Raw genomic sequence first — 12,483 nt, forward strand, 5'->3', positions numbered from 1 at the left:
GACACAAAATATGTGACAATCAGTTGTGTATATTTTCACTAAAGCTTCTAGTCAAACAGGTTATTTGCAGTTAAGTTTTTGGAGAGTCAAAAGTTATATGTGAATTTCCAACTATGTAGGTGTTGGCACCCCTAACCTTTATGGTGTTCAAGGGTCAACTGTATGTTGCTAGAGTTGATCAAGATTGTCATGGGAATTAGGTTAAGCTGAGCATGGACATAAAATTTTCAGTGGCTTAGCTCAGAGGAGCAAAGTGAAGGCAAATCTTTAAGAACAAAGCGAAAGGAAGTGATGAAGTGCAGGCAAAGCTGTGGGGACTCATTAGAAAAGACTAGAATGGGACAGTCCAGGCAAAAATAGCTCAAGGAAATGGATTTGATATTTCAGGATTATAAAATCTGTAAAGAGTCTCTTGTGATTAGGGCCTAAGGATAAAGCTATGAATGAATTTGGAGAATTCCTCATTGTATTCAACCAGACATCCATACGTCAAATATGTAGACAGATAAATGGCTGATAAATATACTTAAAGGCTGCCAGTATAACCCTCCAATTAACTAAAATTATACAATTATTGTAGTTAACATCTAATCTACTAAGTACTTTTTCTCTGCTTAACCATTCATCTTATTTACTGTTCACAGCAACCGTCTGAGGTAGATATTATCATTCTTTTTTTTTTTTTTTTTAACAGGTGAGGAAATTAAGGCTTAGAGATAAAATGACTCACCCAAGGTCAAGGTCACATAATTAGAAGCGGTGGGACCAAGTTTTAAACCCAGTCTGAATCCAGAGCTTGTGCTCTGAACATTATGCTATAGTTGCACTTTAAACAAAATAACTGCAAAAAAGCAGGAGCAAAGTTATTTTAAACCAGAGGTTTTCAAACTTGATATAACAGTAGACTCTTCTCCAAATACAATGCTTCTCAGAAGCCAATTTATAAAATAGATAAGGGCTAAGCAAGCTCTTATATTATCTGAGCCCTCAACAGAACTTATCAGACCATATCTCAAACATGACTATTTTCTATCAAGCCATTTGGTTATATAAGTAGTAATACCGCTGTATTATTTAAATGGAGAGAATACTAGATCAGTAGAGATCTGTGCTCCAATAACATGCACTTTAATCAGTTACGTATTTCTAACTCAATGATTTTAATATATTTAAAACCAGTAACTTGCCTAAAATTGTGGTGGTGGTGGTGGGGTGAATGGGAGCAGAGTTTGAAACACTGTGTTCAAATCTATCCACACAAAAAATTTTGTGGAGAAACTACTACCTGTATTAACTTTTGGACATATAGAAAGGAGAAGAGGAGATGGGAATATAATTCTAAAAGTGTTCCAATGCACAACTCTCATATTGGGATTTTTCAGTATAAATAACTTGCTTATCTTCAACTTTGATATTTTAAGAAATGTTAAGAGCAAATAATGAAAATGTTACTTTTCAGTGCACTTTGCTGTCAACAGAGCAATATATTTTAACACAGCAGCAAAAAAATATATTTTAAAAAGCAGCAATCTTACATGTAATGTGTACTGTAACACAGCAGCAAAAGGTTAGACTGATGTTAAATCTGTCAGTGAAGCCAAGTAGGCAAAAACTTTGCTAGTTTACTTGAATCCAGTCAGCTTTAAATTTCCTTATGAATGCTTCAATAGCAGCAGTGAAAACTGCTTATTCTGCAGTCACAGCAGCTCTCTGTTGCTGTCTTTAGCAATTTGAATAAAAATAAAAAATAAAATCTTAACCACCCAACTCATGTTTTATGATTTTGTAGAAATGTCCGAGTTTCCTTGTTACATTATTAATGGGAGTATATTAACATTTGTGGTGTGAATTTACTAAAATAAACACCTGTTAGTGTTTTCAAATTAATTGAGGGTTATTGTTTTTCTCAGAAAATCACAAACTAAAACAGTCGAATTTTCTGTGAAACATTTAAAGAAAGGAAGGAAATGGTAGACTGTAGTTTCAATAAACCCTCCCTAGAAATGATAACTTTATTCTAAGCAGTACAAACAACCTCCTATTTGTTTCCATAATAAATACACCTATGAGTTAATAGTGGTTTCTCCTTGTGACGCAGGTGACCGTACCCAGGGACTGAAATTTGGACCCATGTTTCACCTGAAAAGCCGTGTTCTCACTAAAAAATCAGGAAACTGGTGAGGTGATCTGAAGAGTTATTCTAATACATGTTGAAACGCTCTGTGATTCATCCAAAACCTTGTCCAAATTCTTTCCACATTTGGCCAAAACTAAAACCTATGGATTCTAAGTTGTAAAGTATTTTCTCTGGATTACAAATATCAGTCAACCAACCAATTGGTCAATCAATCAACAAAGTCTTGTCTAGGACACAAAGTTCTGTTGGTTGGCTTAGGTAGGGAAGGCCTGAATTTTAGTTCTATAAACTAGGACAAGTTCTGTTAAGTGTGGCTTTATCATCTACAAAATAGGGATTTACAGGTCTTTGCTATTTCACTGAGTTGTCTTGAACAGTGAGATCATTTCTGAAGCTGATTGTAAGCAATTAATGTAAGTTTTATGTTTATCATTAAGCTTATCTTTTCAGAATTCTCTCATTATTCTTAAATTAAAACTGGATAAACTTTAAATGCAATGTTAAGAGATTTAAAACTGAATACAAACACATAAACCTCAGAAAATACATGTCTGAAGAGAGGCCCAAGCATTTGAAATTCTTGTGGCACAAATGGGGAAGCAGAAACCATTCAATTCTAATCCATCCTGAACTTGCATCTCCATTAAAGGTCAGGAAACCAGAACAAAGGTTTTTTTTTTTTTTTTTGGCTTGAGGAACCTATAAAATTTACATATGGAAATACTCAATTGTATGTGTATGTATTCGTGTGTGTGTGTGTGTGTGTGTGTGTGTGTGTGTGAGAGAGAGAGAGAGAGAGAAAAGGGCTCTTCAAAAAATGGATTGAAGTCATTTGGGTTGGTCTAGAGAATTAATTGTTTTATTCTGCAGTATGACAGGCTTTGAGATTCCTCTATATGGTTTATTTCTAGTGCTGAGAGTATATCATTCTAAATTTAATCAATTAACATTTTGATCATGTGCTTCATTACTGTACTTTTTAAAGTTTCAGAATTAGAAAATATATAATTATTAAAAATCAAAGTTTACAATGATAATTTTTAAAGTAATGAAAAATTACATTTTCATCAACCTTATCTCCTGTCAACTTATTCTCCAGGTGTGTCGCTGTGCAGTGTATATCTTTCCTCTTCTATCCTTTTTACTGTACACAAAAAACAAAACGTTTTACCAAGATATGTTACTGAGACTAAAATTCCACTTTTTTTTTTTTTTTTAAGATTTTATTTGTTTATTCATAGAGATAGAGAGAGAGAAAGGCAGAGACACAGGCAGAGGGAGAAGCAGGCTCCATGCAGGAAGCCCAATATGGGACCTGACTCGGGGTCTCCAGGATCACACCCTGGGCTGAAGGCAGGGGCTCAACCGCTGAGCCACCCGGGCTGCCCCCACTTGTTTTAAGAGCTTAGCCACTCTTCCTTGGCTGGCCCTATAGTGAGGACAACTATAGGGCCTCCAGTATATCTTGTCATGTTTCTGGAGCTCCTATACCTAACCTGCTTTGCTAACCAATCTGTCTACTCTTCCACCCGTCACTCTCAGACTTCTCTTTCTTCAGCCCTGATGAGAGTCACTACATCCTACACCCCTTCCTTCTTCTCAACAATTACTCTTATTTATCTATGCATTTATAAAGAATTTTACTTTTCCCCCTAATTCTCACACTGTTTTTACTTGCATATGGACTAACTGCAGTGTGTAAACCAATACATCAAGATATTGCATGTTAATGTGAGGGTAAGCATGTTACACATTAAGGTGACAGGGTATAAACACAGAATTTTGTGTATACTTTCTACAACTTATTTTCAGTATGATGATCATCTTACTTCTTCTTTGCTACTAAACTTTTCCCATTGTCTATTCATTCTTATGGTTCCCTTCCTGAAAAATATTAAGAAAACTCTTTTAGTATATTACTGCTTGAACACAGTGCTATATTATCTGCAGAAACTAAAGATTTAAGAATATACTAAGTCAACAAAATAATAAGAGGGTTTTTTTTTTTTTGGTGGTGGTGGTGGCGCAATACAAAGAATTCTCAGCAACAAATAAGCACATTTATGAATACATAAAAATTTTAAAATATTGAATAAATAAATGCTTGTATCAATTACCCTAATTTCTGAGACTATTTCAAATGAAACAATCTAGGGAATTATTATTTATAAGAAGGAAGTTAAATGTAAAAGGTCTTACGGTGATGACTCCAGAACGATGCTATTAGCTTGTGTTGAAGATGGAGATCTGTGATTTACAAATACTTCGCTTGGGGAAGTATGAACAACATGGTCTACCAAATGACCAACTGAAGACGGACGTAACCGGGTTCCCTCTTGTGTGAATGCAGAATTTCGACTACATGAAGAGGAAGAAAAATTGAGTGAAAATGGGCTTTAAATAATTTTTTCTAGTTTCTTACTTATATGATTACATTAGAAAGTGGGTATGTGTTTTAAGACTAAACAACATTGACCAAGCAAAATCTCTGACAAAAACAGTATGATGCAAATAGAAAGAATACCTAATGGGAAGTCCAAGATCCAAACTACAGTCAGTGATCTGCCACAGGGTTTTATCTCTTTAATCTATTATCTCTACCAACCTTAATGTCTGAAGGTTTTAGTCACTACAACTTTATGTCTTAATCGGCATTTACAGGATTACAGCAATTTATACTTCATTTTATTGCATTTTGCTTTATTGCTTTTTTTTTTTTAAGATTTTTTTTAGAGAGAGAGAAAGAGAGAGAGAACATGAGCAGGTAGAAGGGCAGAAGGAAAGAATCTCAAGCAGACTCCTCTCTGAGTGCACAGCCTGATGCAGGCTCGATCCAACAATGCCAAGATCATGACCTGAGCTGAAATCAAGAGTCAGACACTCAACTGACTGAGCCACCCAGGAGCCCCTCTTAAAAAAAAAAAAAAAGTATTGAAGGGTCCCAGTAACTGTGGGGAGGAGCAAGTCTATTGATGCCATTTCTCTAACAGCATTTGCTCACTTCATGTCTCTGTTACATTTGGGTAGTTCTTGCATTATTTCAAACTTTATAATTATTATTTTTGTTACAGTAATCTGTGATTAGTGATTATGACTTGCTGAAAGCTTAGATGATGGTTAGCATTTTTTAAAATATGCACACTGGTTTTTTGCACATATTGCACATTTAATGGGATATTGTAGGGTATAAATATAACTTCTATATATAACTAAAAAACAAAAAGATTCACTGATTTGCTTCACTGCAGTGGTTGAACCAAATCTGCAATACTTCCAAGGTATGCCTATATAAAATAATGAATATATGAATAAATAATTCAGAAATATCTCTGGTCTGTGTTTGTTTTTAGTCCTTACAAAAGTTTTTATTTACAGGAGTTTTTAAAATTCTTAAAAATAAATAATGAATAACACATTTCCATCTTTATAAGCGACAGTCACATGAACTATTATTATCATTACTATTATTAATTATGACAGCTAACATTTGAACACTTATGTGTGAGGCATTGTTCTAAGCATTTTATATATTGCTTCATTTAACCTTTATAACAATACTACAAGAAAGACACTGCTATTGTAATTTTGTAGATGAGGAAAATGGAACAAAGAGATTAATTAACTTGTTCAAACTTAGGGACGCCTGGTGACTCAGCAGTTGAGTGTCTGCCTTTGGCTCAGGGCATGATCCCGCGTTACCGGGATCAGGTCCCACATCGGGCTCCCTGCATGGAGGCTGCTTCTTCCTCTGCCTCTCTTTCTCTCCGTGTCTCTCATGAATAAATATATAAAATCATTAAAACAAAAACAAAGTTCAAACTTACAGTGACTCCAGGGCCCATGCTCTTAACCATCATACTGTACTGTCTCAGTAGAACTGAGGAAAAAACCAACTTTTTTAGATCCTATCTAAAATTGTTTCATTATCTAGGAAGCTTAATCAAAGCTACTGCTAACTAATTAACTCAATCATCTTTCCTGTGTCTTCTATAATTTGCTAAAATTGTTTAGTGGTACTAGTAACAAATGGAGACATGGCTGGATGGAAAATGAACCAAAAAGATGGTTATGGATTTTCTTCAAATTGTTGATTAGCTTCTGAATATATGGTAATATTTTATTTAAAAAGATGATTTAGCAATCTGCAATTAGTAAGAGAAAAACTTTTGAGTCTTATCTTTTTTAGCAGCTAGGAAGACATGCAGGTAAGGAGCTAATATTCTCTGAACGAAACTTTACTTTTAATATGGTAGATGTTTATTCTTGGGCTGACAAACACCCACGGGTGACAAAATTTTTAGAATTTAGTACAGGGGTGCCTGGGTGGCTCAGTTCATTGGGCATGTGACTCTTGATTTCAGCTTAGGTTGTGATCTTGGGGTTGTGGGATCGAGCCTCGTGTCAGGCTCTGCACTCAGTGCTGAGTCTGCTTGTCCCTTTCCCTCTGTTCCTCCCCACACTGTGCTCTCTAAAATAAATAAGTAACATCTTTATTACAAAGCAGAATTTAGTATACACTTAGTGGATATTATTGTGTTTAAAACATTTCTAAAGTTAGACTTCTTTAAATATAACATTTCACACCAAAATTCAAATATTTTGTATTCAACCTTTTGGTTAAACAAAATCTATGAACACACTGATATCTGTTTATCATTACCTAGGTATGCACATATATTACACACATTTGTTAGCACATTATAAAATTAAAATCTTCAGCCAGTACAAGTTGATTATAATATTTTTATTTATACCAAAGCATACAGTTTTTGTGAGAAATACTAGGATAAAGTATATAAACAGTAAATGGTGGTAACATAGGCTTCTTAGTGAAAATATGGCTCAGCTTGTGGGAATTTACATTGGAAACCCCTTTTTCCAGACCACAGAAAGTGGTGGAACAGCTTAGGTAAGAATCACAAACATTGAGCATTTTCAAACAATATATGCTTCCCTAGAAATTCTGTTGGAGAGCTGCATGAAAAAAGGATTATGTAAATAATGACCTCATTTCCAGATTTTAAGTCTACTAACTGATCTTGATATAATGGTTAGAGACCCATACTGTACAGGAAAGTGTGCTTCCATGTTCAATGTTCTGCTCTCTCATTCACTAAGACTTTTCCATGCCACTAATGCAGTAAGCTGCAGGCTCTGAGGAAATAATGCTCTGGAGCAAAAAAAGTCACACTTCACTAAAATATTTAAATGTAAAGATTTACCTATTTCAATCTTCAGGCAAATCTACAGTAAATTTGTACTTACTGATTAGGAGTTCCAGGTGGAGACCGTGATGGAAGGCTTTGTGTTTCTAACCTGTCATCAGATAATGAATTTCTGCTTACTACTTCCCAATCCATTAATTTCCGTGCCAAGGGCTTACTTGGGGATCTGCAGAAATAATTTGGTAAGTAAACATTTTTATTTTTATACCTCCAACTATAAACCAAATCTCAGAATTTGACTTAGATCATATTCTATTTTTTTAGATTTATTTATTTATTTATTTATTTATTTATTCATTCATTCATTCATTCATTCATTCATTCATTCATGAGAGACATACAGAGAGAGGTAGACACATAGAAAGAGGGAGGAGAAGCAGGTTCCATGCAAGGAGCCTGATGTGGGACTCTGGGATCACAACCTGAGACAAAGGCAGACGCTCAACCACTGAGCTGCCCAGGTGCCCCTCTATGTTTAGTATCATAATTTACCAGTACAATGTATGACCCTAGGTCCTTCCCTTCCTGAGTTTTTATGAGTATCTAAATTTTCAGTGCAATTTTTAGTTTATTGATTTCATTAAGCCATAAGTAAGTTAAATTACTTATGAATTGAAACCACACAAGGACCCCATCATTTCAGGTATTCACAGCCAAAACCTTTTGTAGTTTGGCTTAATGACATCTCCTTAATTTAAGAACATCTAACATTTCCTAAAAGAGATATAATGCTATTGATTAAAAAAAGGCACTGGCTCGGATTTCATTTTTCATAAATGAATTCAAAGTAACATAAGCATGAACATTTTCCTATTTCCCATTACCCTAAGTTTAAATTATAGGGTTTTCCTACTTGAAGACAATCAGGACACAATTTAGCCCAACCTCCCAAAATTGCTGTGCAAACTAATATTCCTATTAGTCACAATAAGATGGAAAAAAGTATATCATGTATTTGATTTTTAAAATGAAGATTAAAAGAAACCTTAATATTTATTGCTCTTCTATTAATGCTAATTTTCAAAGTTAATAAGCTTTTCATTTTCATATATTAGACTATGAAATGTAAATTATAGGAGTTCATAACCATAGTTAGAAGATCAACTACTTTCGTTTTCAAAGAGGGAGAAAATCCTATGAAGGAGGAAAAAATCCAGTTATACTCACCCAGTATAGAGACTCAGAATACTTTACTGTTGTTAATAAATTAAACATGGCTGGAAATGCTTTGTATTTAAAACTAAATTTCAAGTTTTTATTAACAGCTTTAACCTCAGAGACCCACCCACTCAAGCTTGCTGTCTATGTTTCCTGTTGAATGTGGAAATTTCAGAGAAAAAAATACCACACTTCATCAGTGTGTTTGCAATGTGGTAAATGTAGCTTCTGACCATGGTACTTTATTTTTCTGTTGCATATGAAGATTCTTTTGCTTTCTTCTTAGATTTCATATGACAATTGAAAAAAGTATGAAAGCAATTCAAAGAAAAATAACTAATTTATTATTGTTGAAAAAATGACCTTACATGGAAACTCTAAGGAGAAATCTTTTCTCCAACTAAAATTCTAAGAAGTGGACAAAACGTCTAGAATTCTCTAATAATTTAACAGAATAATTTAACAATTGCTAAAACTATTAGAGTATTTTGGTAGATACGCATCAGATCACCACAATAAGATTGTCATATATTATAAAAACCACCTCAGAGAAGCTTCAGTCTTTTGGAGGGGGCAGAATCATTAAAACAGTACCATTAAATAAAACTTTGTCCCTGTGATGACCTCTTTTTCAAAGGATTCATAGAATTCTGCATAACAAAAGAAATGGGACAGTTACTTGGGGCTTCTCATATTGGAACTTTAGCCTTACTAAATAATGCGTATTTGTTTTATAAAATAATCTTTTAAATGATTTCTCACTTTAATAATGCACATACAAAATGAAGAACTAAGATGCAGGTATAACTGCATATTTCTCGTGGTCACATATGATCAAAATATTAAAACATTAACACTTATTTGAAAAATCATTTGCGGGACGCCTAAGTGGCTCAGAGGTGGAGTGTCTGCCTTTGGCTCAGGGCGTGATCCTGGAGTCCCAGGATTGAGTCCCACATCGGGCTCCCTGCATGGAGCCTGCTTTCCTCTCTGGCTATGTCTCTGCCTCTCTCTCTGTGTGTCTCTCATGAATAAATAAAGAAAATCTTTAAAAAAAGTCATTTGCATGTGATATTAGCATTAATACATAAATACATCTATAAGGTGGTATTCATATTAGGATATAGTACAGTGGAACTTATTAAAATCATGTTCACCATTTTTATAAATATCAAGAAAAAATTTAACCTTTTTGTTAGGTAAAGAAGGAAAAAGAGAAGAATTTTGTTAGGTGTATTTTTAAAAGAAAAGAATCAGAAAAGTATTTTGATTTTAAGAAGTCTGAAAAAAATGGTTCAAATAAGGTATAGTACTAAGAACTAGAATACTTTTAAATTAAAAGAACAAAGTTAAGAGGAAGTAATTATTTCATTCTTAAGAAATTTTAAGGAAAAGAATTTTAAAGACATTTTCTGTACATCTTACCTTCCTACAGGTGCTTAGTACTTTATAACTAGAAACAAGGGTACCTAATACTATAAGAGGAAGGGTCTGAATAATTTCAGTAGCCATGTCTATTAGAGTAGGCATCTTGGTTCTTACTTTCTTCTTTCCTCCTTTCCCAAATAACCAAAAATATGATGCTAAGATTTATATTTAATAAAGAAACGACAATATTCCCCTCATAAATCTACAAGCAAGACATAATAAATCAAACTCAAAACTTTGAACAAATGTTGAGAAGAATTACATCATTCAAATTCAAGTAAATTTATCGCAAAATGCTATCTAGGCCTGACCAGATCTATTCTGTAGAGATTAAAAGTGTGGGTAAGAACTGGGAGGCCTGCGTGAGAATCCTGCTAGAACCCTTCTCAGTTAAATTATTCAAACATGCTGTTCTCAGTTTTCTAATCTATAATGGAATTTACCTCACTGAATTATGGGGATTGTGAGATCATCCACAAAAATTGCCTGGCATAGATAAATACAAAATAAACTTTAGCCACTATTAGATTAACTGGCTACCTTACATCCATTCATATCCCTGTACAGGTGATTCCATCACAGCAGCCAGAGCAGTCCCCTATTCTCATACTTTTATTGTGGAACATTTCAAACATAAACAAAATTAGAGAACACTTTAATAAACACTACACGCAGATTCTAGGTTCAGTGATCATCATCTTGGTCAATCTTGCTTCTTCCCTACCACTTACTTGAACACTCTCACCCCAATTATTCTGAAACAAATCATGGTATTTGTAAATATTTCAGTTCACCACTGTAAAACGTGATAACTCTGCCAGGTTGTTAAAAATTCAAGTCAGTTTATATCCCTTCCAGTGGGGGCTCTCAGCCCTTAAATCCAAAGTCCTCACCGTTTCTAATATGAGGAAGATAGGTTACTACCTATCTTCCTCTCTACTTTCTGTACCATGGTCTTGCTCTCTCTCTCTCTGGTCCATTACTGGCCTGCCTACTTGTCCTCAAACATGAAAAGCAGACTCCAGCTCTAAGGTGTTACACTGGCTCAATCCTTTACTTTTACCTGTTGCGCCAATCACAATTTAAACTCCATGGGACTAAGATGTGTATTTTGTTCTTCTCTGTATTTCCAAGGCCTGACACAATCCTTAGTAGAGTAGGTCTTCGATAGATATTTGCTGCCACCAAATTGGTCACTCTTTCTCCTTTCATTTATTGGATACTCCTGTTTGATTGTTGCTCAGGCATCTCAAACTAGACCTGTGCCAGTTTAACTCTTTTTTCCCATTACAACTTGTTCTCTTTCCTGTATCCTCTTGTCCATTTTATGTCACTCAAATCTAATGGTCTTTCCAGATATTTCTATCTCTAACACACATTCATCTAATTGATTAATAACTTCTGTTAGTTCCACCTACAAAATGTTGCCCAAATCTGTTCCCTAAACTCCATTCTGTCATCTATGTTTTAATTCAGGCCTTCATTATTTTCACTTGGATTACTGCAGTAACCTTCTAATTGGTTGCTCAGTACTGAGTCCTTACTTCTAACCCATTCTCCATTAACTGCTCATAAACCTATTTTCTTTTTTTTTAAACCTATTTTCTAAAACAAATCTGATCATATCATTTCACTTGTCAAAAAGCAAATTGGCTATAAACAGCTCCTAAAGGGATCCCTGGGTGGTGCAGCGGTTTGGCGCCTGCCTTTGGCCCAGGGCACGATCCTGGAGACCCGGGATCGAATCCCACGTTGGGCTCCCAGTGCATGGAGCCTGCTTCTCCCTCTGCCTGTGTCTCTGCCTCTCTCTCTCTCTGTGTGTGACTATCATAAATAAATAAATTAATTAATTAAAAAAAAATAAACAGCTCCTAAAAATATGAAGATAACTAAATGGTACCCCCAAAACCTTATTTCTTAACAATGTAATTTAAAAAAATAAGGAAGTGGAATGAATAATGTATGAAATTAATCATTATGTTTTTCAAAGATGTCTAAAAAATGAAGGAGATAAAAATGTTACAAAATGTTACATTATAATCATTCAGCCTGGTCAGAACTATAATGCTTGGCACAGGGTTTATTAATTTCACTCACATCAACAGCAAAAAAAAAAAAAAAACCCAAAAAACAAAAACAAAACAAAACAAAACAAAAAAACCCCAGGAATGAATAAAACTAAACAGATTATTTCATTACTCCCTCAACATAATTTACTGTTTAATTAAATAAAGGGTCAAGTGATAATCCTGTAATCACATTTGTAAAAATGTAAGCCAAAGTCCTCACCATTTTTAATAGTAATTTTAATCTTTTAAGAACAATTCAGACACTGACATAGATGCAGCTTACCTTGCAAATACCCTGTCTTTATTTGCTTTTTCTTTGCCATACTGAACTGACTGGACTTCAGTTCTTCCACTGAAATACATAAACATGCACAATAATAAAAACTTAGAACTCTAAGATAAAATAACAGCATGTAAGATGATTGTACTATAACTCTATAAGAGACAAATTTCTAGCAGAGAAAAG

General features: G+C 34.3%; 1 protein-coding gene across 13 annotated transcripts in view; it reads right to left on the reverse strand.

The window, feature by feature from the left end:
• The window catches only part of PTPN4 (protein tyrosine phosphatase non-receptor type 4), a 207,697-nt gene that overhangs the window by 39,038 nt on the left and 156,176 nt on the right, over nucleotides 1-12,483 (reverse strand). For all 13 annotated transcript variants that reach the window (XM_077861382.1, XM_077861383.1, XM_077861381.1 and 10 more), the window contains 3 exons: nucleotides 12,301-12,369; nucleotides 7,403-7,528; nucleotides 4,337-4,495 (listed from right to left, as the gene is read on the reverse strand). In XM_077861382.1, coding sequence (XP_077717508.1) covers nucleotides 4,337-4,495; nucleotides 7,403-7,528; nucleotides 12,301-12,369 — 354 coding nt within the window. The remainder of the gene's footprint in view (nucleotides 1-4,336; nucleotides 4,496-7,402; nucleotides 7,529-12,300; nucleotides 12,370-12,483) is intronic.

Source organism: Canis aureus, chromosome 20, assembly GCF_053574225.1.
Source record: "Canis aureus isolate CA01 chromosome 20, VMU_Caureus_v.1.0, whole genome shotgun sequence".
In the NCBI taxonomy this organism is placed as follows: domain Eukaryota; kingdom Metazoa; phylum Chordata; class Mammalia; order Carnivora; family Canidae; genus Canis; species Canis aureus.